This window comes from Salvelinus alpinus, chromosome 35 (genome assembly GCF_045679555.1).
Source record: "Salvelinus alpinus chromosome 35, SLU_Salpinus.1, whole genome shotgun sequence".
Classification (NCBI taxonomy): domain Eukaryota; kingdom Metazoa; phylum Chordata; class Actinopteri; order Salmoniformes; family Salmonidae; genus Salvelinus; species Salvelinus alpinus.
In genome coordinates, this window is record NC_092120.1 from 2125819 (window position 1) to 2152640 (window position 26822).

General features: G+C 41.2%; 3 protein-coding genes across 7 annotated transcripts; 2 read left to right on the plus strand and 1 right to left on the minus strand.

The window, feature by feature from the left end:
- Positions 1 to 776: 776 nt before the first annotated feature.
- LOC139563964 (uncharacterized) lies at positions 777 to 10364 on the minus strand. 4 transcript variants are annotated; one of them, XM_071383068.1, is made up of 10 exons: positions 10230 to 10364; positions 6028 to 6108; positions 5708 to 5765; positions 5229 to 5606; positions 5088 to 5135; positions 4907 to 4945; positions 1874 to 1985; positions 1632 to 1709; positions 1408 to 1489; positions 777 to 1110 (listed from the first exon to the last, which is right to left on the minus strand). In XM_071383068.1, exons 2-10 carry the CDS (start codon positions 6091 to 6093, stop codon positions 1036 to 1038), a joined length of 936 nt encoding a protein of 311 aa, XP_071239169.1. In that variant the 5' UTR covers positions 6094 to 6108; positions 10230 to 10364; the 3' UTR covers positions 777 to 1035. The 4 variants fall into 4 exon arrangements, with proteins under 4 accessions (XP_071239169.1, XP_071239168.1, XP_071239167.1 ...); XM_071383067.1 differs by having other exon boundaries at positions 5708 to 5768; XM_071383066.1 differs by lacking the exon at positions 10230 to 10364 and adding an exon at positions 7418 to 7459.
- On the plus strand, positions 7899 to 9401 carry LOC139563976 (uncharacterized). Of its 2 annotated transcripts, none has more exons than XM_071383084.1 (4): positions 7899 to 7984; positions 8115 to 8162; positions 8666 to 9112; positions 9236 to 9401. In XM_071383084.1, the coding sequence occupies exons 2-4, from the start codon at positions 8117 to 8119 to the stop codon at positions 9343 to 9345; spliced, it is 603 nt and encodes a 200-aa protein (XP_071239185.1). In that variant the 5' UTR covers positions 7899 to 7984; positions 8115 to 8116; the 3' UTR covers positions 9346 to 9401. The 2 variants fall into 2 exon arrangements, with proteins under 2 accessions (XP_071239185.1, XP_071239186.1); XM_071383085.1 differs by having other exon boundaries at positions 8666 to 9082.
- Positions 9742 to 24710, plus strand: LOC139563958 (TBC1 domain family member 15-like). The gene is made up of 10 exons (XM_071383049.1): positions 9742 to 10391; positions 13030 to 13215; positions 13371 to 13489; positions 16542 to 16645; positions 18664 to 18731; positions 19146 to 19292; positions 19412 to 19502; positions 20755 to 20903; positions 23287 to 23428; positions 23656 to 24710. The coding sequence occupies exons 1-10, from the start codon at positions 10088 to 10090 to the stop codon at positions 23816 to 23818; spliced, it is 1473 nt and encodes a 490-aa protein (XP_071239150.1). The 5' UTR covers positions 9742 to 10087; the 3' UTR covers positions 23819 to 24710.
- Positions 24711 to 26822: the final 2112 nt, after the last annotated feature.

The following is a 26822-nucleotide window of genomic DNA, read 5'->3' on the forward strand; positions in this document are numbered from 1 at the left end:
ATTTCCACAAACTTCAAAGTGTTTCCTTTTAAATGGTATCAAGAATATGCATATCCTTGCTTCACGTCCTGAGCTACAGGCAGTTAGATTTGGGTATGTCATTTTAGATAATTTTTTTTAAAAAGGGTGCGATCCTTTAAGCGGTTTTAAGGAGATACCGTATAACAGCAAAATTTGAAACAGCAGTTTGATCTCCATCTCAGGTGACTGTGGAAGAAAAGAGAGGGAATGTGTTAAAACCGATGCCGTAGAATTAAATCCTAAAACCAAGGCAATTGGAACAGCTCTCATTCGTCAAACACGGAAGGCAATGTATTTGAGTTTGAACTGAAAAAATAAGAACGCAGAAGTACCTTCTCTGTGTTTCCTTAGTTCATGTCCAGTAATATGCCAGAGTTTCACCCACTCTTACCCTGAGACTTTGCATTTGAGTACCAAAATCAAGGCCTATATATGCATCCACTCCAAACTAACAGTGGCAGTTATTGTCTGCAAAGTTTCTTATCAGATACATTTGTTCACATACGCAACATAGAAAACTTAAAACTCAATCAATCAAAACTCTGAAAATGTATTGACTTTGACACGTGAATCTCATGTGTCAAAATGTGTTTTCTACCCAGAAAACCTTAGTCTAAAAAAAAAATCAATTTCTGGCAATATGTTTCTGTCCAACTCAGCACAAATGTTACGTTTAGTTGTGAATGGTTGTCAATATAGGACTGCGAGATCTGTTTTTGTGAAATGTTTTGACATAGATTGAATCAAACAACCGGTAGCATATCATCTCAGTAAGTATGTTTATTTGAAAGCCAGTCCTTTAAAAAATAGTTACATACTGAATTATGTATATTACATTTAACAAACAAACTGCACATATTATTGTCTAACCAAGTGAAAGTCAAACAGGATATGAAAAATGAGGGCTGACACTGTAAGCTGCCTTTTGACAAGAAAACAATCAAGATAAAACACACACACACACACATTCAACAAGTATTATTAAGCAGTGCTGATATCTGAGATGCAGCTTCATCACTGTTTTGCATGATCCACATTTGCATATACACTGTCCATTTGATCCATACTGTCCATCGGATCGTCTGGACCCTGTAAAGAGAAATGGAGAAATCAGGCAGGGAAGGTAGGGAAAGGGCTATCATCAAGCTATGCACACAACACTAAATGGCCAACATGGTAAACATATTTAGTACCCACTGGCCACAGAAGTCAACTCAACATCTATTTCACGTTGCTTCAATGTCATGTCATTGAAATGACATGGAAACAACGTTGAGTCAAACAGTGTGTGTCCAAAGCTGATGACTTAGTACATGTAGACTGTTGATATCAATATAAAGAGTACTGTCAGTTTAAAACAGATCTGCTCAGGGTGCTGTAATGTACCTGGACGTTGCCATAGACGGGCTCATCGATGACCTTTGGAGGAGGAATTTGGGTGTCATCTTTCTTCTTTGTAGTTTTGACTCTGTGGAGATAGGGGAAGACAAGTATCTCACTGACACTGTAGGTCAACTCAAAGAACACATTTTAGAGTAATGTTCAGAAGAAAAAACGAAATATGTCAAACTAGCAATTTAATGAAGGATGTTTCATAGTTTTAAGCATACCTTTCAGGTTTGGTCGTTGGAGTTGTCATGGTGAAATTAGCATAATATCCAGACTCTTGCTTAGTGACACCCCTGGACCTATTAAATCAATTCAGTTATTTTAGTGAATGTGAGAAAAATGTATTTCAAATGTATCTGCAATGACTAATATAAGGCAGGGGACATGATGTTGCTATAGAAATGGATCAATGTCAGTCAAGCTTGAGTGCATCCCTCTGGGGATACCCATCAACCGGACCCACCTTTTCCTGTACTTGAAGAACCAAACAATCCCCAATACAGCAACCAGTAGAACTGCAACCACTGGGACCGTGGTGGCAATATATGTGGTCGTGGATAGCGCGTCCTCAAACACTGTGAAAAACATTCTGATTAGGACTGAGGAATATTTATTCATTCCATTATTCATTTGAATTTATATTTTTTTACATTTTAGTCAACACGTTTATCCAGAGCAACTAGTTCTAAGTGCCTTGCTCAAGGGCACATCAACAGATTTTTCACAGCTCAAGGATTCAAACCACCAACCTTTCAGTTACCGGCCCAACGCTCTTAACTGCTAGGCTACCTGCCTCCCAATGCAAAATCAACAGACCCTCTCTCAAATGGATACAGTGCCTTCAGAAAGTATTCCCACCCCTTGAGTTTTTCCACATTTTGTTGTGTTACAGCCTGAATTTATTTTCTTGGTTAAATTGAGATTTTTTTGTCACCGGACTACACACAATACAACATAATGTCAAAGTGGAATTATGTTTGTAGAAATGTTGGCAAAGTAAAAAATGAAAAGCTAAAATGTAAAATCAAATCAAATAAATGGTATTTGTCACATGCTCCAGTGAAATGCTTACTTACAAGCCCTTGAGTATTCAACCCCTTGTTTGTATGAGCTGGAAGTAGACAACAAGTGTTGTTGTTTATTAGTTTACTCAAATTAGGGGGGGTGGGGGGTATAATATATACAGTTGAAGTCGGAAGTTTACATACACTTAGGTTGGAGTCATTAAAACTAGTTTCTCAACCACTCCACACATTCTTTGTTAACAAACTATAGTTTTGGCAAGTCGGTTAGGACATCTACTTTGTGCATGACACAAGTAATTTTTCCTAACATTCTTTACACAGACAGATTATTTCACTTATAACTCACTGTATCACAATTCCAGTGGGTCAGAAGTTTACATACACAAAGTTGACTGTGCATTTAAACAGCTTGAAAAATTCCAGAATATGATGTCATGGATTTAGAAGCTTCTGATAGGCTAATTGACATCATTTGAGTCAATTGGAGGTGTACCTGTGGATGTATTTCAAGGCCTACCTTCAAACTCAGTGCCTCTTTGCTTGACATCATGGGAAAATCCAAAGAAATCGGGCCCACAAACCCGACTCCGTTACACCAGCTTTGTCAGGAGGAATGGGACAAAATTCACCCAACTTATTGTGGGAAGCTTGTGGAAGGCTACCCGAAATGTTTGACCCAAGTTAAACAATTTAAAGGCAATGCTACCAAATACTAATAGAGTGTATGTAAACTTCTGACCCACTGGGAATGTGATGAAGAAATAAAAGCTTAAATAAATCACTCTCTACTATTATTCTGACATTTCACATTCTTAAAATAAAGTGGTGATCCTAACTGACCTAAGACAGGGAATTTTTACTAGGATTAAATGTCAGGAATTGTGAAAAACTGAGTTTAAATGTATTTGGCTAAGGTGTATGTAAACTTACGACGAGTTTTAATGACTCCAACCTAAGTGTATGTAAACTTCCAACTTCAACTGTATATATGTGTACAAATTTGCTTAACAAGTCGCATGGACTCACTGTGTGCAATAATAGTGTTGAACATGATATTTGAATGACTACCTCATCTTTGTACCCCACACATACAACTGTCTGTAAGGTCTCTCAGTCAAGCAGTACATTTCAAACACAGATTCAACTACAAAGACCAGTTTTCCAATGCCTCACAAAGAAGGGCACCTATTTGTAGATGGGTAAAAAAAAAAGCAGACATTGAATATCGCTTTGAGCATGGTGAAGTTATTAATTACACTTTGGATGGTGTAACAATACACCCAGTCACTACAAAGATACATGTGTCTTTCTTAACTCTGTTGCCAGAGAGGAAAGAAACCACACAGTGATTTCAATTACAGAATTCAATGGTTGTGATATGAGAAAACTGAGGATGGATCAACAACATAGTAGTTACTCCACAATATTAACCTAACTGACAGAGTGAAAAGAAGGAAGCATGTACGGAATAAAAATATTCCAAAGCATGCATCCTGTTTGCAAATTATTTATTTTATTGTTACATTTATGTCCTGAATACAAAACATTATGTTTGGGGCAAATCTAACATCACTGAGTACAGTACCACTCTTCATACTTTCAAGCATGGTGGTGGATGCATCATGTTATGGGTATGCTTGTCATCAGCAAAAACTACTAGGTTTTTTAAATAAAAAGCAACAGAATGGAGATAAGCACAGGCAAAATCCTAGAAGAAATCATGGTTCAGTCTGCTTTCCAACAGACACGGGAAGACAAATTCACCTTTCAGCAGGACAATAACCTAAAACACAAGGCCAAATCTACACTGGAGTCGCTTACCAAAATCTATGGCAAGAGTTGAAAAGGTCTGTTAAGCAATGATCAACAACCAACTTGACAGAGCTTGAAGAATAAAAAAAAAACTATGTGCAAATATTGTACAATTCAAGTGTGCAAAGCTCTTAGAGACTTACCCAGGAAGACTCACAGCTGTAATCACTGCCAAAGCTCAGGGTTGACTCAGGGTTGTGAATACTTATGTAAATAAGATATTTCATTATTTTATTAATAAATTTGCAAACGTTGCTAAAAACATGTTTTATCTTTCTCACTATGGGGTATTTTATGTAGATCAGTGGAGGTTGCTGAAGGGAGGACGGCTCATTATAATGGCTGGAACAGAGTAAATGGAATGGCATCAAACACATGGTTTCCATGTGTTTGATGTATTTGATACAATTCCACTAATTCCGCTTCAGTCATTACCATGAGGCTGTCCTCCCCAATTAAGGTGCCACCGACCTCCTGTGATGTAAATAGGTGAGAAGAAAATATTGAATCCATTTTGAATTCAGGCTGTAACACAACAACATGTGGAATAAGTCAAAGGGTATGAATACTTTCTGAAGGCACTGTAGATATAGCATACCTTTAATTCCAAGACTAGGCTTAATGTGGGTCTGTGAAACTGGCCCTGAGAGTCTACTTACATTCTGTGGTGGCTAGTGGGACTGTAGTTGTGGAATCAACTGAGAAGGAGACAAAGCCATTGTTATTGCTGTTATCAACTGTGTCAGGTTTACTGGTAATTTCTAAAGTAAACCAATATCTGATTCAGAGCAACATTTTAAATTCGGTGTGTACGTGAAAATTCTAAGCTGAATACTTCACCTGTGTTTGACTTGTCCATTGGTATGATTGAAATAGTCCCGGAGGTTCCTGAATGGACAAAATACAGTAGGGATTAGTTTCCTCCAAATCAAATGAATGACACACTGAACAAAGGCACTTTACATTGCATCCTCTGCTTACCAGATATTTGAATGGAGACAAGTTCTTTATTAAAACTGAAGTTGTCGGCTCCAGTGGCAATTCTCAAGTAGTAGAAGCGCCCAATGTCGCCATGTTGAATTATATTGATCTTCAGGGAGCAGTTTCTCTTAGTGACATTTCCTGTCAGGTTGGTCCTGGTTTGAAAACTCTTGATTACGAATGTGTTGTTGGGGTGATAGAGGAATTCATTCTTGTCATTATCATTGATGTTTAGTTTAGTATTTCCCAGGCGTTTCCAGTAGGCCTGGACAGGCTCTTTAGATGGGGACGGGGGATAGGTAACATTGCATGGTATGGTCACATCTTCTCCCATTTTGGTAAAAACAACCTTTGGGTAATCAGCTTTCCAATCCACACCTGTGTTTGAATTAACAACAAAAGGATTATTCAGTTCATGTTGTTTAGACATAGCATAAGAAAACACTGAGTGCATATTGACATAAAAATTAATCACATACCACTAGTGCCACAGGCCTGAGACAAAATGAGCATCATCTCAATCCACATCAATGGGCTCTTCTGGTCCAACAGAGAGATTTGAAAGTTAACTCTAACTAATGACGCATCGGATTCCTAATATCGTTTACATGTTGTGTTAAAGATGCCTGGTGTCAGATGGCACGCCCATCATAATTGTGTCAACCAAATACAACATTACCACTGACCAACAAGCATAGCATAGACTGTAAAGCACTGGGAAATAATGTTGGTTCAGCAACAACAAAATAAAACAACAGCAATAACAAAATAAAAACTCAAATCTACAGAGGATACTCACTGTGTTGTGAAAAGAGGTGCAAAAACAGGAGGCTACAGGTCCAAGGAAAACACCAGCAGTGACCATGGCACCGGCACATATCTTAAAAGCCAAATGGTTCCAATAAAATGAGTGACAAGCAGTTATAACAAGAGTGGTGTCAAAAGTATTGCATGTATATTTCCTGTTTCCTATTTCCTGTTCAACCACCAATGATGATGGTTGAACAAAACATTTTTAGGAAGTGTGAAAACTGTTGGCTAATTACAGCTAGCACATAATGTTCTGAGAACCTTATGTTTCTTTTTTTACCTTTATTTAACTAGGCAAGTCAGTTAAGAACAAATTTTTATTTTCAATGACAGCCTAGGAAGTGGGTTAACTGCCTTGTTCAGGGGCAGAATGACAGATTTTACCTTGTCAGCTCGCGGATTTGATCTTGCAACCTTTCGGTTACTAGTCCAACGCTCTAACCACGAGGCTGCCTGCCGCCCCTTCTTAGAGCTTGGTGAGAGTGTGGTTGTCCTATGGTTATTTTGAACACAACCTTCCCACAACATTCTGGGAACGGTGCAGGATACCCAGATGGCACATTACATTTTGAGAACCGTATGTTTCTTAGGTGGAAATTTCAGTACTTCAACATGTTTTCTGCAGGTTTTCCTCATGGTTCTATTTAACGTCATGTTCTTAGAACATTAAGATAACTTTCTATAAAAAACACAATAAAAATTTTTTTAATGCAAGAATGTTACCTTTTTTAAAGAAGAAGTTAAAAACATTCCGTTCTCAGCATCAACAAAACTCTCTCTATCGGCACCTAATCTTAATGAGCGCTTGTTTCCTTTGAAATTGGGCCTGTTTGTACATCCTGTTGGCGCAGTGGACTAATTCCATGAATAGAAAACAGAAGATCATAGGTTTGAATCTCACAGATGCCTTGCCACAACAATAAAAATTCCTAAACAAATGAATTTCCATGGGTTCAAAACAGTTAACCCAAACTAAGCCAACAGTGTTATTGAAACATGTTCTCAGAATGTTATTTAATTACCTTCAAATAGCCTATCATTTTTTATCTCAATGTTAGTAAAATGTTCCAGGAAAACTTTCAGGGTTTCATAATGAAACGTTCTCAGAACCTCCCTGTACCCTAAAAATTAACATTCCCAGAACAGGCTAAATTTTCACTTCTGTTTTCAGAACGTTTAAAAAACATAACATTTTACCGGTCAGGAAACGTATGGCTTCGTTCCCAGAACCAATGGGTAACTAAAAATGTACATTCCCACAACTGTCAAGGAACTAAATGTTTTTCTCTCTCTCACTCTATCAGTAAGGGAGATATGAGAAAGAGAGATATGACCCAGGGTTAATTAAGTGTTGGACTGTAAACACAATCATCTCTAACCTGTGGTTGCCGAAGAGATTTTGTCATGCTGAAAAGCTGAGTCATGAGGCTTCCATTGCACACAAGGTAGAGCTCTGTTAGCTAGGTACATGGTGTTCTACTAGAGAGGGGCTGCCACGGGGTGGGGATTGTGGGGTAGTGAGTATGAGTGTAACTGACGCATGATCAGGAACGCAGAAAAAAAATCTCTCATAATCTCTCTGTCTTTCTCTCACCTCTTTATCGCTCACCCCTCTCTTTCTTTCTCTCACCCCTCTCTGTCTTTCTCTCACCCCTCTCTGTCTTTCTCTCACCCCTCTCTGGAACTTTTAAAGTAGAAAAACAAATCCACTTTTATATTCTTTAGGCCTTTGCAAGGTCAATGATTTAAACATACACATTAAATATTTCTGATATCCACATCCAATTGACATTTGCTCACACAAACCTACATTGGAAACCACAGTGGGTTTGACTCATATCTCTATATTTTTTTTACCTCAAGAGTGTAGCTAGAGCATCAGGAAATGAACTTAAGGAAGTAAAGTTGGTTATTGTAATTGTTGCGGTACTATTTGGGGGCATAAGGTAAGACTTTAATGACACATTTAGTAAATTTATCTTATTTGGATGAAATTCTTCCACTATTCAACCCATAAAATCTGACTTTTGGTATCATACAACATGCAAATTATTTGGCTCTTCTTGTTGCTGTAAGGAATGACTACCTTTCACATTGTCCTAATTGTGATCATCCTTCTCAAAGGTAATGGTTTTATCTTGTTTGGGTTTTAATTTAGTTTTGTGCAGTTGGCAGACACAAACCCCAATGTTAACTATGGGAGAGATCTAAACAGGTGTAAACTAGTTTCACTATTGTATACTCTCTTTTGTCTTGCTGGCAAAGAAAGTCATCCTCTTGACAGAAATATAGTTATTTACAAAATGGGTTGTTCAAGCCCTGAATGCTGATTGGCTGACAGCCGTGGTATATCAGACCGTACATCACGGGTATGATAAAACATGTATTTTTACTGCTCTAATTACATTGGTAACCAGTTTATAATAGCAATAAGGCACCTCAGGGGTTTGTGATATATGGCCAATATACCACGGCTAATGGGGCTGTGTCCAGGCACTCCTCGTTGCGTCGTGCATAAGAACAGCCCTTAGCCGTGCTATATTGGCCATATACCACACCCCCTCGGGCCTTATTGCTTAATTATACCATAACATTTGTCATAAGTATTTGTTTATTCTGTTGTCCAGTCCCTCATCAGGCTTTCTGTCGTGTATGGGTGGACCAGAACCCTGTGGTGACCAGCACACTGGGCCAGAAAGTCTCCATGGGATGCCGTGTCCTGTCGGACAGCGGGGAGCTGATCACTGGCTGCAGGGCAGAATGGTACATCAACACGGCCACACATGGCCAGAGGAAGGTGTGGAGGGAGATGGGTGACTTGCCCCGATTCAAGGGGAGGTTTCAGAAAACCTACGACCTGAACACAACAGACACAAGCATCCTGATGATCTGGTTAGAGCTGAATGACATAGGCTACTACTTCTGCACTCTGCATTGCTGCGTCAATGGGAAGGACAAGCAGTACCATGGCAATGGGACAAGACTCCTCCTCAGCGAGGCTAAGCCTACACCTTATGGGTTAATATTTACCTCAGTTATCCCAGGTAACACAACAAAGAAAATGCACATATTAGGTAAAAAAATATCACATTTACTCCCTTACTATTGTATTGGTCAAAAATGTATCAAGTTATCATACAGATGACAGTTGTCCTTCCCTTTGTAGTTAATGTTTTCAATATGATTTTGTTCTTAAGGTGCAGAAGAGGAGAATACTTCAGAGATGCAACTATTTTATTTTTATGCTTTTCTGGCAGTGAAGCTGTTGGTCATCATAGTGCTTGGAGGCCTCACAATCAGTTCTTAAAGATGTAATTTGGACAATTTAAAGGTTAAATAAAAAAATCTTAAGTAGTTACTCAATTAATGAATGGAAAAAGGCCCAACTTATTGTATGGTCATTATGTTAGTCATTAGTTTGTACTTTTACTATTGCACTGAATCTCCATTTCACAGACCACTTCCATTCATAGTGTGGGAGGAAATGTAAAGATTTGGGTGTAGGGTGATAAAAGAGCAGTTTAGACTAGTTAGCTGTAGGCCTAGTCCATCATAAAATGCCAAGAATATGAATGAAGGCGTTTCACTTTTCAAACGCTTATGCCAGATTGACCATGTGTAGCCTAGCCCTATACAGTACAAATAGTTGTCTCATAAAAACCACTAGGTGGTGTTAAAATGCTCCTGTAGCGGAAGAATTGCGGCTTTCAACCCGACATAAAAACCCGAATGTAGGCCTCACACACAAAACAGTAAGGTTCAGTCATATGACTGACTCACAGGAAGAACTTTGGTCGTGAGGTTTAAGTGGGCAGAGCATAGAAGTCTTCCACATCATGGATTCCTGCCTGAATTGGGAAATGTCCTAACTCCTGTGTATTGAAGCATATTCCATTTAAAATCGGAGCGCAGCATAAACATAACAGTGAAAGGAACGTAAAACGCTACTTTTTATTTTGCAACAAACAAATGTAGCGGGCACTCAAACCGGTATCACGAGGAGGGATGTTTGTGTTTTACACTTTGTGTCGTTAGTGAGAATATACATCATGGACACTCTACAGGAGAACGGGTTACCGCACTCACCTGCACTCGATATTCCCGGTCGTGAAAGTACCGCCAAAGAACTCGGGGTATGTGGGACTCCCCTTAAAACAAAGGAAAATAATGGGACAACGGGAAGAAGTTCACCTGGCAATCATGTCACGGCGGAGTTTGGCAACCAGCAGTTGTACCAAGTACCATTGGTAAACGCACCTGCTCCTTCCACGACACCTCTCGGGTTACCTGGCGTTATGGACGTAGAGGGGAGAGTGGACGAGTCCAGGCTGCGGATGCACATTTTCAAGAATGGTAAGGATGGGATACGATATCCTAAAGAGAAATTGATGGGCATGAATCACTGTCAATTCAGCAATTCATAATTCAACATATTAATTTATTGACAATTATTTCATATTCAAACATTATGGGCCAGTATGCTGGAGCCTATCACAAAGTTTAAATTAAGTAAAGTTAAATTGTTTCCCAGTGCTGGGTTTCCCATATTTGGTATTGCTCTATCACTATCTACAAGTCAAGAGGAAGTCAAGTGATGTTTGCCTGAGGAGCTAGCTGACTGCACTACAGTTCAACCATTCTCTAGAAAGCCATGTAATCAAACCTCACTGAGACCCCTCAAGCAAAGAATTTTAGAAACAGACAATGGTTTGGTTTTACAGTTACCAGTCAAGACTTTGGTGTGATCTGACAGATTATGTTCAGAGGGAGGAAAAATCATTATTCACATGAAATCCATCAGTCATGGTTTGTGGGTATGACATCAACAGTCCACACACAGCTGCTCCTGAGGGAAAACAAGAGGAGTGTATGAATGGGTGAATAGCTGGGGACACTATACTTTCTAGCTTCTATCTGCATCAGTGTGTAAATTACAGTCACCGGTACACTCAGGGCCTTCACTCACATGTTTTCAAGCTCAAGGTGAAATGGACCTTAACATCAGATCTAGGATCAGATTATCCAACTACCAATCATAACCTTAACCATTTAGGGATGACAAAATATCTGACCATGTATCAGTGGTTAGGGGAAACAGCTACAGTATATGACCAAGATGTAGGACTCAGGGTGCATAGTGTTGACTGTAAACACTGAACCCCCCACTGACGTAGGAACCCCTAGGGCTTCGTCGTGCTGAAAATCATGAGTCATGAGTCTTCCATTGCACGCAAGGTAGAGCTCTGTGAGCTAGGTACATGGTATACTGCTACAGAGGGGTTACTACTGTGACTGTGTTTATCAGAAAATGTAACCAGGAACATGGAAAAACCCGCCCCCCCCTTCCCTCTTTCATCGATGCACATTCCTTCTCTCCTCTGGCGCGATATCATTAGCTGCAGTGACTATGGTGCAAAAACATTATATAATGATCCCTGTCAGAGCTCTAAGAAGGGGGCTAAAGGTCTCCACGCTGGGGATCAAGACTTGTTTTGCACACTAACCATTATAAGCCACTCATTCCTTGAGAAGCCTAGTTTGTTTAGGGATAAATTAGCTAGAAGGAATAAATTAGCCACTTTATCTCCCGCGTGGCGCAGAGGTCTAAGGCACTGCATCTCAGTGCTAGAGGCGTCACTACAGACGCTGTTCGATTCCAGGCTGTATCACAACCGGTCGTGTTTGGAAGTTCCATAGGGCAGCGCACAATTGGCCCAGCGTTGTTAGGGGTTGGCCAGGGTAGGCTGTCATTGTAAATAAGAATTTGTTCTTAACTGACTTGCCTAGTTAAATAAAGGTTACATTTAATAATATATATATATATATATATACACACACACACACACACACACACACACACACACACACACACACACACACACACACACACACACACACACACACACACACAGTGGGGCAAAAAAGTATTTAGTCAGCCACCAATTGTGCAAGTTCTCCCACTTAAAAAGATGAGAGAGGCCTGTAATTTTCATCATGATAAATTGCAGGCCTCATCTTTTTAAGTGGGAGAACTTGCACAATTGGTGGCTGACTAAATACTTTTTTGCCCCACTGTATATACACTGCTCAAAAAAATTAAGGGAACACTTAAACAACACAATGTAACTCCAAGTCAATCACACTTCTGTGAAATCAAACTGTCCACTTAGGAAGCAACACTGATTGACAATAAATTTCACATGCTGTTGTGCAAATGGAATAGACAAAAGGTGGAAATTATAGGCAATTAGCAAGACACCCCCAATAAAGGAGTGATTCTGCAGATGGTGACCACAGACCACTTCTCAGTTCCTATGCTTCCTGGCTGATGTTTTGGTCACTTTTGAATGCTGGCGGTGCTCTCACTCTAGTGGTAGCATGAGACGGAGTGCTCTGGACACTACGCTGACAGACACAGCAAACCTTCTTGCCACAGCTCGCATTGATGTGCCATCCTGGATGAGCTGCACTATCTGAGCCACTTGTGTGGGTTGTAGACTCCGTCTCATCTCAATTGCCTATAATTTCCACCTTTTGTCTATTCCATTTGCACAACAGCATGTGAAATTTATTGTCAATCAGTGTTGCTTCCTAAGTGGACAGTTTGATTTCACAGAAATGTGATTGACTTGGAGTTACATTGTGTTTGTTTAAGTGTTCCCTTTATTTTTTTGAGCAGTGTGTATATGTATATCTAGTCAGAGGCCAAGTGATCCAATAGCTTATCTTTTATATTTTAGTTCTAGTCTTGTCTTCACATTCCTGTGAAATTATGCAAAAGTCCTTGTCTCACCATTATCACCTGAGTCGATTCTGTTGAAAAGCTAAAGACAGACCTACCAGTCCAGAACACCAAGTGGACATGTCATTGCATCTCTCACCTGTCCAGTTGTTTCCCATCAGTGAAGTTGAGGAGTGAGGAAAATGAACACACAGGAGGAAAGAAGCCATTATAAAGTATCTGGACTCAACCTGTGCTGTATGTGTCTAGGTGGTGTGTCCCCTTCGGAGCGTGGCCAGGTGTGGCGTTTCCTGTTCGGGATGTACCCCTGCAGCTCCACCTCTCTGGAGCGCCCCCTACTGCAGGAGCAGCTCAACGTCCGCTACCACTCCATGAAGAGGAAGTGGCAGCAGCTTTTTCCTGCCGCTGTCCGACTGCGTATAAATGGCACCGATGGTAGGGCCCGGATGTAGATCAACTTATACTCTCTTTTGGAATCTGAGCTCAACCAATTTCGTAAATTCTCCCTTGTTTCCTCCTGTAAAGTTGCTTCCTTCACTCTCGCTCACCAGTCTATAATTCTCTTCCTCCCTCCCTGTGTGTGTTTCTAGCTGAGTTGGTGGAAGCGGTGCGGTACTTCGATGTGAGGCAGGACAGGGTCCAGCTGCAGGCTCAGAACCAGAGTGATGAGGTCAGGGAGAGGCTGTCCTTCCTGGAGCTACAGGCCCAGGTAAACCACCAGCCTCAAAAAGTACACTCAAAACCCCTGCAAAGTATATGGTTTAACTGCTTCTACCTCTTTACATTTTTGAGTGTAAGAGATCAAAATTACCATTCACCTTCCCTATTGGCCATTCACTTATTCATAGTTAATATGTTCAACAGAAGTGCTATGCATTGAAAATGTACTACAGTAATTTAGCTTGGGGCTGTTTGAAATGTTGTCAGTTTATATTGCACCAGGATATGGGTGTTAGGCTACAAACTGTGTTTTATATTCATGGACATGTCAATTTTTAAAAATGCCTTCCTCACCATCTTGAATAAGCATGCCCCATTCAAGAAATTTAGAACCAGGAACAGATATAGCCCTTGGTTCTCTCCTGACCTGACTGCCCTTAACCAACAGAAAAACATCCTATGGCGTTCTGCATTAGCATCGAACAGCCCCCGTGATATGCAACTTTTCAGGGAAGCCAGAAACCAATATACACAGGCAGTTAGAACAGCCAAGGCTAGCTTTTTCAAGCAGAAATTTGCTTCCTGCAACACAAATTCAAAGAAGTTCTGGGACACCGTAAAGTCCATGGAGAATAAGAACACCTCCTCCCAGCTTCCAACCGCTCTGAAGATAGGAAACACTGTCACCACCGACAAATCCACTATAATTGAGAATTTCAATAAGCATTTTTCTACGGCTGGCCATGCTTTCCACCTGGCTACCCCTACCCCGGACAACAGCACTGCCCTCCCCTCTGCTACTCGCCCAAGCCTTCCCCATTTCTCTTTCTCCCAAATACAGTCAGCTGATGTTCTAAATGAGCTGCAAAATCTGGACCCTTACAAATCAGCCGGGCTAGATAATCTGGACCCTTTCTTTCTAAAACTATCTGCTGAAATTGTTGCCACCCCTATTACTAGCCTCTTCAACCTCTCTTTCGTGTCGTCTGAGATCCCCAAAGATTGGAAAGCAGCTGCGGTTATCCCCCTCTTCAAAGGGGGGGACACCCTTGACCCTAACTGCTACAGACCTATATCTATCCTACCCTGCCTTTCTAAGGTCTTCGAAAGCCAAGTTAACAAACAGATTACCGACCATTTCGAATCCCACCACACCTCTCCGCTATGCAATCTGGTTTCAGAGCTGGTCATGGGTGCACCTCAGCCACGCTCAAGGTCATAAACGATATCGTAACCGCCATCGATAGGAAACAATACTGTGCAGCCGTATTCATTGACCTGGCCAAGGCTTTTGACTCTGTCAATCACCACATCCTCATTGGCAGACTCGACAGCCTTGGTTTCTCTAATGATTGCCTCGCCTGGTTCACCAACTACTTCTCTGATCGAGTTCAGTGTGTCAAATCGGAGGGTCTGTTGTCCGGGCCTCTGGCAGTCTCTATGGGGGTGCCACAGGGTTCAATTCTTGGACCGACTCTCTTCTCTGTTTACATCAATGATGTCGCTCTTGCTGCTGGTGATTCTCTGATCCACCTCTACGCAGACGACACTATTCTGTATACTTCTGGCCCTTCTTTTGACACTGTGTTAACAACCCTCCAGGCGAGCTTCAATGCCATACAACTCTCCTTCCGTGGCCTCCAACTGCTCTTAAATACAAGTAAAACCAAATGCATGCTCTTCAACCGATCGCTGCCTGCTCCTGCCCGCCTGTCCAACATCACTACTTTGGACGGCTCTGACTTAGAATATGTGGACAACTACAAATACCTAGGTGTCTGGTTAGACTGTAAACTCTCCTTCCAGACTCACATCAAACATCTCCAATCCAAAGTCAAATCTAGAATTGGCTTCCTATTCCGCAACAAAGCATCCTTTACTCATGCTGCCAAACATACCCTTGTAAAACTGACCATCCTACCAATCCTCGACTTCGGTGATGTCATTTACAAAATAGCCTCCAAAACCCTACTCAATAAATTGGATGCAGTCTATCACAGTGCCATCCGTTTTGTCACCAAAGCCCCATATACTACCCACCACTGCGACCTGTACACTCTCGTTGGCTGGCCCTCGCTTCATACTCGTCGCCAAACCCACTGGTTCCAGGTCATCTACAAGACCCTGCTAGGTAAAGTCCCCCCTTATCTCAGCTCGCTGGTCACCATAGCAGCACCTACCTGTAGCACGCGCTCCAGCAGGTATATCTCTCTAGTCACCCCCAAAACCAATTCTTCCTTTGGACGCCTCTCCTTCCAGTTCTCTGCTGCCAATGACTGGAACGAACTACAAAAATCTCTGAAACTGGAAACACCTATCTCCCTCACTAGCTTTAAGCACCAGCTGTCAGAGCAGCTCATAGATTACTGCACCTGTACATAACCCATCTACAATTTAGCCCAAACAACTACCTCTTTACCTACTGTATTTATTTATTAATTTATTTTGCTCCTTTGCACCCCATTATTTCTGTCTCTACTTTGCACTTTCTTCCACTGCAAACCAACCATTCCAGTGTTTTTTTTAGTTTTTATTTTACTTGCTGTGTTGTACTCACTTCGCCTCCATGGCCTTTTATATTTTTATTTATTTATACATATATTTGTTTGCCTTCACCTCCCTTATCTCACCTCACTTGCTCACATTGTATATAGACTTTTTTTTTTTTTTTTCACTGTATTATTGACTATATGTTTGTTTTACTCCATGTGTAACTATGTGTTGTTGTATGTGTCGAACTGCTTTGCTTTATCTTGGCCAGGTCGCAATTGTAAATGAGAACGTGTTCTCAATTTGCCTACCTGGTTAAATAAAGGTTAAATAAAAATAAATAAATAAATAAATATAATCCACTCTGTCATTGTATTACTGAATATTATATATATTATATTTTACAATATAATTCACTCTGTCATTGTATTACTGAATATTATATATATTATTATATTTTACAATCTCTTAACAGCTGGTCACACTGTCAGAGGTTGACATGTCTTGTTACAGACCTTTACAGTCTACAGTATGTTACAGACTGAAGTCTGAGATGAAGACATAGTCCATCGGATCACTAATATCTTTGTTTCTCTGACCCCTGAACCCAGGTGTTGTTTGAGCGGGTGACCTTTGATCTGGAGGAGCTCCAAGAGGCCATCCGAATCATCGACAAGGACGTGCCTCGGACAGACAGAGACCTACCCTACTACTCGTGAGTGGCTTTAGTTCATTATCAACTTCAGTCTCTGTACATTGAGACAGAGCGCCAATGAAATTCTCACAGATGAATACTCAATACTTTGTGGTGATCAAATAGTAAGTCGGCCAGAGTCTACGCCCCCTCGTCGGAGATTGGTCACCAGTAGGGATTCTTCAATGAAGTGCTTGTTGTCATTCAACGAGAGATGACTCGTCCTCATGCACATTTTGTTCACTTGAGAAATACTGCACCAAACATTCTAGTCAGATGCAAAATTGCACGATTAAGATCTCCTCTGGAAAAACCTCAACTCAGGAAATCTGTCATTAATTTTATCTTAAATTAATCCTGATTTATTGAGGAAGTGTATACTGGCTTCGGCATCTCAAAATGGACAAACAGTACTATTGCCACTTTTTTTTCTTGTTTTTCAAGCAAAGTTTTTTTTATTGGAGTAAGCGATCACATTAGTTTGGTTTCGGTTAGCCGAGCTCGGCTAGGCGCCAGGCGAACTAAAGCATGCCGATGCCTTTACAGGGAACATTGCTCAACACTTAACAGAAACAGGAAGCTTAACAGGATTTATGTTTAAACTCCTCTGGCAGGCTGTCAGCTACAAACAGTTCAACACTTAAATCAACAGGGCATATTGGAGTAGGGCCTTAAGTGTTCGTTCTCTGTCAACATGTGTAAGCAGTGACACACTGACTACCTGTTGTTGGTTTTAGGATAAGAAGGCTGTGTCGTTACAACGTTAAAGGTTTTTAGCTTGACATTACAACCCATATAAAGCCAGTAGGCTACATGTAGTTTCTCATTTTAAGGATCACATAGTCTTTTTGTGTGAGGTATCAGTGTATTTGATCTGATTTGTTTTAACGGGGGTTGCAAAACTACTGGTCATTTACCAAAGTTATCAGATTTTGTCAATCATTTTGGTAATTAACAGTTCATTTATCTATGGTAACTTTAAAAAATTAAAAAAACATAAAAATAGTGATATTTTTTTAATCTTTACATCTGTGTGTCCATATTGTCCATTAGTTTCTAGTGCAGCGTTTCCCAAACTAGGGGTTGCGACTGAAATAAAAAATATGAATAATTGCTCTTGGTTCATAGAACCAGGGTTCTGTCAGTAACCTCCAGTAGCTGCTAGATACAGTTGTAATAAACAGAGCAGTTTCTGTTTTCTTCCTACAAATGTGTCTCAATTTTTTACGGTTTACCTACAAAATATTATGACGCCTTCACTGAAAGATAAGGAATACTTATGTGTCTTCTGTGTCCCTCAAGCTGCACAGGACTCATTAGAACAGAGTGGACAAGACCAGGCTCTAAATCAGACTGGGGGGAAAATAATATCATCAATTATGATCTTTTCTACACAGAATACCATGCAAAATTATTGCCTGATGATCTTCTGAACTTCCCAATACCTTTCTGATGCATTTGTCACCTCAACCCATACTTCCTTTAGATTGAAGTACTGTCAAACTGATTTGTAAATAGGCTGCCATAGACCCAATTTAAAAAAGTTAACATTGGCCTTTTATTACATCACTACATCACATGGTGGGGTTGCAAAAAAAAAGTTATGTTCTAGTGGATAGACCTACATAATGAAAAAACATATTAAATATAATGACATTGTTTGCAATTACCTCTGCAACTCTTCCAACTATTTACTTTTTTCACAACTGCCACCAGTTCGGCCCCTAAACATTTACAACAAAGACATATTGACATACCCATAGTAAAATAAATAAAGGCGTATAAAAAAGATAGAAAGGATATTCCATGCTGAAACACTCATTGAACACCAACTGTATTCAAAAATTAATGTGTCATATTAAGGATTATGTTTAACAGCTTTGTCACATTTTAAAACATCTTATTTTATCTGTTACATGTTATGAAAATGACCTAAAATCCTAGAAAGTGTCCAATATTCCAGTAGTGTACGGGTAACGTTACCGGTAACATTCTCCCCCTTTGCAACCCTAGTGTTGACGGTTTGTTTGCTTTTACAGGGGTGAAGGCTTGGGCAATCTGCTGGTGTTGAGGGATATTCTCATCACATATGCTGCTTTTCACCCAGGTAATCTCTCTCTCTCCTATTGTCTCTTTCTCTTCTGTCATTTTTTTCTTTCTTTTCTCTCTCTCTGTTTATCTTTGATCCTGCCTATCTCAGTTTTTAGTGCTGCAAATACTGTATATTGGTCATCAGTCATAAGCCGGTTGTCACCCAACCACGGAAAAAAAGTGTCGTTAGAGAGCCCTCTAATGGCGAAATATATGTTGGCGTAGTAAAATGTCACACAATCCTAATTTGACAAATGTGCGTGTACGTTTTCACCCCTATCTGCCATGGAAGTAAATTCAGAGTTTACGAGAAATGTACACGCATATTTCATGTTCAAATTATCCCCTTAGTCTTAGTAGTAAGCTAAAGTAACTGTATTTACTTACCTTCCTCATACTGTGTGTGTCATGCTGATGTGCTGGGGGTCAGAGGTGAGCTATGCCCAGGGGATGAATGACCTTTGTAGCCGATTCCTGGAGGTTCTGGACTCTGAGGTGGACACCTACTGGAGCTTCTCCTGCTACATGGAGAAGTTCTCCAAGGACTTCCGCGCTGACGGCCTGCACAGGAAGATAGGTTTGTTAGTTTTAATGATGTTTTTTTTTTTTTGTCTGTCTTCTCTGTACATGTGTAATAATATGGTATGGACTTGATAATAAGGTAATGTTATTAACGTTTTGATTGTTGTCACTCAGAGCTGGAGGCAGCACTGCTGAAGGAGTTGGACCCTCAGCTCCACACCCACCTGATCACAGATAGCATGGAGAGTTTCACCTTCTGTCACAGGTACACAACACAACACAACACATATACTGCATCTATATGTGTTTGCAGTACATACACTACAAAAGTATGTGGACACCTGCTCGTCGAACATCTCATTCTAAAATCATGAGCATTAATATGGAGTTGGTCCCCCTTTTGCTGCTATAACAGACTCCACTTTTCTGGGAAGGCTTTCCACTAGATGTTGGAACATTGCTGCGGGTACTTGCTTCCATTCAGCCACAAGAGCATTAGTGAGGTTGGGCACTGATGTTGGGCAATTAGGCCTGGCTCGCAGTTGGCATTCCAATTCATCCCAAAGGTTTTTGATGGGGTTGAGGTCAGGGCTCTGTGCAGTCCAGTCAAGTTCTTCTACACCGATCTCGACCATTTCTGTATGGACTTGTAAGTCGCTCTGGATAAGAGCGTCTGCTAAATGACTTAAATGTAAATGTAAATGTACTTCACTTTGTGCATAGGGGCATTGTCATGCTGAAACAGGAAAGGGCCTTCCCCAAACTTTTGCCACAAAGTTGGAAGCACAAAATCATCTGGAATGTCATTGTATGCTGTAGTTTTAAGATTTCCCTTCATTGGAACTAAGGGGCCTAACAAACTTTACAGTTCTCCTGGCATCCGCCAAACCCAGATTCTGTCGTCGGACTGCCAGATAGTGAAGCGTGATTCATCACACCAGAGAACGCGTTTCCACTGAGTCCAATGGCGGCGAGCTTTACACCACTTGGCATGGCGCATGGTGATCTTAGACTTGTGTGCAGCTGCTCGGCCATGGAAACCCATTTCATGAAGCTTACAAATAAAATGTATTGCTTTCAGAGGCAGTTTGGAACTCGGTAGTGAGTGCTGCAACCGAGGACAGACGATTTTTACACACTTCAGCACTCGGCGGTCCCGTTCTGTGAGCTTGTGTGGCCTACCACTTCACGGCTGAGCCGTTGTTGCTCCTAGACGTTTACACTTTAGAATAACAACACTTACAGTTGACTGGGGCAGCTCTAGCAGGGCAGAAATTTGATGAACTGACTTGTTGGAAAGGTAGCATCCTATGACGGTGCCACGTTGAAAGTCAGTGAGCTCTTAAGTACGGGCCATTCTACTGCCAATATTTGTCTATGGAGATTGCATGACTGTGTGCTCGATTTTATACATCTGTCAGCAACAGGTGTGGCTGTAAAGGCAGAATCCAATAATTTGAAGAGGTGTATTTGCATGAAATATGTATACTTACACTTATGTGTGTCCCCTCTCCCAGATGGCTGCTGCTGGGTTTCCAAAGAGAGTTTGAGCACTGTGACGCCCTGCGTCTCTTTGAGATCCTGAGCTGTGACCACCTGGAGCTCATCTCCCAGCAGGTGGACCGCGCCCGCTACCAGGAGAGGATCGCCCGCAGGCACAGTCTAGGTGAGACGGTAGTCACGGTCTAGGTGAGACGGTAGTCACGGTCTAGGTGAGACGGTAGTCACGGTCTAGGTGAGACGGTAGTCACGGTCTAGGTGAGACGGTAGTCACGGTAGCCATGGTATACAGTTCAAGTCAGAAGTTTACATACACCTTAGCCAAATACATTTAAACTCAGTTTTTCCACAATTCCTGACATTTAATCCTAGTAAAAATGCCCTGTCTTAGGTCAGTTAGGATCACCAGTTTATTTAAAAAATGTGAAATGTCAGAATAACAGTAGAGAGAATGATTTATTTCAGCTTTTATTTCTTTCATCACATTCCCAGTGGGTCAGAAGTGTACATACTCAATTAGTATTTGGTAGCATTGCCTTTAAATTGTTTAACTTGGGTCAAATGTTTCGGGTAGCCTTCCACAAGCTTCCCACAATAAGTTGGGTGAATTTTGTCCCATTCCTCCTGACAGAGCTGGTGTAACTGAGTCAGGTTTATAGGCCTCCTTGCTCGCACACACTTTTTCAGTTCTGCCCACAAATCTTCTATGGGATTGAGGTCAGGGCTTTGTGATGACCACTCCAATACCTTGACTTTGTTGTCCTTAAGCCATTTTGCCACAACTTTGGAAGTATGCTTGGGATCATTGTCCATTTGGAAGACCCATTTGCTACCAAGCTTTAACTTCCTGACTGATGTCTTGAGATGTTGCTTCAATATATCCACATAATTTTCCTACCTCATGATGCCATCTATTTTGTGAAGTGCACCAGTCCCTCCTGCAGCAAAGCACCCCCACAACATGATGCTGCCACCCCCGTGCTTCACGGTTGGGATGGTGTTCTTCGGCTTGCAAGCCCCCCCCTTTTTCCTCCAAACATAACGATGGTCATTATGGCCAAATAGTTATATTTTTGTTTCATCAGTCCAGAGGACATTCCTCCAAAAAGTTCGATCTTTGTCCCCATGCAAACCGTAGTCTGGCTATTTTATGGCAGTTTTGGAGCAGTGGCTTCTTCCTTGCTGAGCGGCCTTTCAGGTTATGTCGATATAGGACTTGTTTTACTGTGGATATAGATACTTTTGTACCTGTTTCCTCCAGCATCTTCACAGGGTCCTTTACTGTTGTTTTGGGATTGATTTGTATTTTTCGCACCAAAGTACGTTCATCTCTAAGAGACAGAACGCGTCTCCTTCCTGAGCGGTATGACGGTGGCGTGGTCCCATGGTGTTTATACTTGTGTACTATTGTTTGTACAGATGAACGTGGTACCGTCAGGCATTTGGACATTTCTCCCAAGGATGAACCAGACTTGTGGAGGTCTACAATTTTTTTTCTGAGGCCTTGGCTGATTTCTTTTGATTTTCCCATGATGTCAAGCAAAGAGGCACTGAGTTTGAATGTAGGCCTTGAAATACATCCACAGGTACACCTCCAATTGACTCAAATGTCAATTAGCCTATCAGAAGCTTCTAAAGCCATGACATAATTTTCTGGAATTTTCCAAGCTGTTTAAAGGCACAGTCAACTTAGTGTATGTAAACTTCTGACCCACTGGAATTGTGATACAGCAAAATAATCTGTCTGTAAACAATTGTTGGAAAAATTACTTGTCATGCACAAAGTAGATGTCCTAACCAACGTGCCAAAACTATAGTTTGTGAACAAGAGATTTGTTGAGTGGTTGAAAAACGATTTGTAATGACTCCAACTTAAGTGTATGTAAACTTCCGACTTCAACTGAAGGCGAGACGGTAGGCACGGTATAGGTGAGATGGTAGGCACGGTAGTCACTTATAGGTGAGACGGTAGTCACGGTGTAGGAGAGACGGTAGTCACGGTGTAGGAGAGACGGTAGTCACGGTGTAGGAGAGACGGTAGTCACGGTGTAGGAGAGACGGTAGTCACGGTGTAGGAGAGACGGTAGTCACGGTGTAGGAGAGACGGTAGTCACGGTGTAGGAGAGATGGTAGTCACGGTGTAGGAGAGACGGTAGTCTCCTGTGGCCATCCTTCCCAGGCTAGTGAGTCCCAGGCTAGTGAGACAGTGATGTGTCACATGTGTGACAGTACATAAGAAACAGTGCACAGCCTATGGTTCCAAATACACTATATATTTTAAAGTTGAAATATGTAGAAGAAACAACGACTCAGCCGCGAAGTGGTAGGCCACACAAACTCACAGTACGGGACCACCGCTGATTTTGAAATGAGATGTTCGACAAGCAGGTGTCCACATACTTTTGGTCATGTTGTGTATATGTCCATACAATTAGTAATATGAATTTACAGAAGCCCGTTTTGGTCCTTCTGTATTTGCTTATAACAATGGTATGTTATCCTTCTTGTGATTTGTTTGTGTTGTAACGGATGTTCTGGGATGGTTCCAGAGGATAAACCAGTGTCTGAGGCACAGGCCGTCAACACAGAATTCACCTTTGAACTCTTCATCTGTGCCACCATATTATTGGACAACAGAGATGTCCTGCTGAGCTGTAGGAACGACGTGCAGCTCATCCAGTTCACCAACAGGTTGTGTGTGTGTGTGTGTGTGTGTGTGTGTGTGTGTGTGTGTGTGTGTGTGTGTGTGTGTGTGTGTGTGTGTGTGTGTGTGTGTGTGTGTGTGTGTGTGTGTGTGTGTGTGTGTGTGTGTGTGTGTGTGTGTGTGTCTGCGTCCGTCCATCCTCTCATTGCCTTTTCATTACAAAGCAATACAACCAGACTCATCAGTCTTTCGCTCCGTGTTTCTCTCTGTGCAGTTTGCAGGGAACTCTGGACCTGAACCTCACCCTGAAGAAAGCAGAGGAGCATTTCTACAACTACTGTAAGCGCTCTGCTTGGGACTATATGAATGGCCGCTGCAGGACAAGTAAAAACAAGGAGGACCACTTCTTGTTCCAGCTCCGCAGCTTCTTCTCCTGAACCCAGATCAGTCCTTAACTTAACCTCTTGAACATTCAGCTACAACCTGTAGTAACTGTGTGGTGGACTCAAAACAAGGGACCTATTTCCTAAGAGGAGTGTGTACTATTTACATGTCTTGTACACTAACGTTAAAGTAATAATATTGCTGTGGGATCTACCTTCAGTGAGTGACGCTGCTTACTTACCAACAATTCTATCAATTTGGACTCTCTCTTTGTTGTTGTATCTGATTATGCTAATTTGTATCTATTTAAACATATCTATTAATTATTTAGAAAGGTGTGCAACGCTGAACTAGTTACATACGTTCACCTGGAGTTTGGCCTACGCCAAGCCTTGATTTCTATGCTTTTCTTGGTGAGTTTAGAAGAAAGCACTATTTACAAAATGATATAATAATAATTAGGACTATGATGTGGCCAGAAGGGGTTCTCACCCTTGATCTGAGATTCAACTATATAATATAGGCCCCCAGAACCCCAGAACAGTATTGGCACACTGTCTGGAATACTATAATAAATATACATGTTTGTCACAATCTTGCTTAGTGAAAGTTTGATATTATGTGTGTGGGTTAGTTTTTTGGTTATTTAAAGATGTTTTATTCGGATCCAGCTAATTGCCAGAAAGGAGATATCACATTCAGGTGTCCATGTCTTTTAGGCAGATAGGAGTGAACATGTAATTCCGAGTATAATTGGGTTTGGCGCAATTCATAAAAAAATGGAGGATTATTTCCAGATGTATAGCTGCTTGACATTTCAGTTCCTTGGCCTGCGAGTTGGAGAGTGAAGAATAGGTTTCAGTATGTTGGAGGGACAGGATTGTCATTGTATGTATGGACTGTTATTATATAAGGGTTAAATGTAATAAACTGTGGGACATTAAAGGCGTGTGAATCTTTTCTTAATTTAACCTTTTTAGAATAGCCTTTGTGTGACCTACTTGACTTAAACCCTTGGTGAATGCTTTCATGGTTAGTGTAGTATTTATGGAGTATGCTGTGAAAGGTTCAGACAACTATATAAAAAAAAATGCTTAGTTTATTCCAAAATACTGTCAATTCATTACTTGTCAATTCATTACAGCATGTAATTTACTGTACAAACTAGAATGTGCTTTGCTGCTTGCTTTCCTGCTTTTCTAATGAATGTGAATCCACAGGCCGGCTGCTGGTAGGAGTTATCTGTAGTCTTCTCACAGTAGAAGAAGAACTGAACAGCCCCCAGACCATGTGAACCAAGTTAAACATGCCCTGAGAACCTCCTTCTTTCTCTGTGGACAGGACAAACTTGTTTCACTTTTTTTTTTTTATAAAACAGGAATTAAGATAGTGTAGAAAGAAAATACAATAGTCTTCCTTTTCTAATTTCTACTCTTTTTATTCACTGACATGTCTAACAGCAATTCAGCTAACTCCTATACCAGATAAAGTTAGTTGGCTAGCACTGAATGGGCACACAAGCTACGTGGGCCTGGAACTTTCTCTGGCTGAGTCACCTGATTCCCTGATGGAATCTCAGTGAGCCGTCTGTCTGTAGTTATATACTCTGTAGAGACATGACACTCGTCCTCTTAGTCTTTCTGTCCAGGAAAAGGAGCGCTTCAGTGGAATTGAGCAGCCGTTGTTCTGTGGTTTGTGTGGTAATCTTTGAAGCGTTGCACGACTGACTGAGCAAGGTAACTCCTTTTCTAAGAAGCGTTGCATTCAGCTCTGCTTTTTCAGCTTGACTTGCCAGCTCCTGTCCAACTCAAGGGACATGACCCCACTCTCATAATGACACTAGCAAGCTTTATGTCAACTATTGGCTGACGGAGGAGCATTAAGAACTAGCATAAAGCTTATCTCAAATTGTTTAAGCAGTGTTTAAGTAGCATGAAGCCAAAAGTTATTGTCAAGCCTGTTTGAATGATTTGTCTATTGCATGACTTTCTGTTTCTGGACACACATGTTGTCCAATGTCCAGTGTCCACGGACATGCTTGACCAGTGGAAATTGTGCCTGTGAGCCCTCCGTGTCATGCCTGGTCTCACTGTATGTCACAAACACTGTCATAGTGTCATACACCACACCCAATGGTGTCTGCTCTGTCGATGTGCATAATCCATGCTTGAACACTAATCATGCACATATGAAATATACGCAGTTGATCTAAATATGAGTGCATTGGTATGTATGGTATGCTTAGCACCGATGGTTATTAAACTCCTCTCACTGTCAACTGTGTTTATTTTCAGCAAACTTAACATGTGTAAATATTTGTATAAACATAAGATTCAACAGCTGAGACATAAACTGAACAAGTTCCACAGACATGTGACTAACAGAAATGAAATAATGTGTCCCTGAACAAAGGGGTGGTCAAAATCAAAAGTAACAGTCAGCATCTGGTGTGGCCATCAGCTGCATTAAGTACTGCAGTGCATCTCCTCCTCATGGACTGTACCAGATTTGCCAGTTCTTGCTGTGAGATGTTACCCCACTCTTCCACCAAGGCACCTGCAAGTTCCCAGACATTTCTGGGGGGAATGGCCCTAGCTCTCACCCTCCGACCAAACATGGGATTGAGATCCGGGCTCTTCTGGCCATGGCAGAACACTGACATTCCTGTCTTGCAGGAAATTACGCACAGAACGAGCAGTATGGCTAGTGGCATTGTCATGCTGGAGGGTCATGTCAGGATGAGCCTGCAGGAAGGGTACCACTCTTTTTTTTCTACCATGTTATTGACTTGTTTATTGTTTACTCCATGTGTAACTCTGTGTTGTCTGTTCACACTGCTATGCTTTATCTTGGCCAGGTCGCAGTTGCAAATGAGAACTTGTTCTCAACTAGCCTACCTGGTTAAATAAAGGTGAAATAAAAAATAAAATAAATAAATAAACATGAGGGAGGAGGATGTCTTCCCTGTAACGCACAGCGTTGAGATTGCCTGCAATGACAACAAGCTTAGTCCGATGATGATGTGACACACCGCCCCAGACCATGACGGACCCTCCA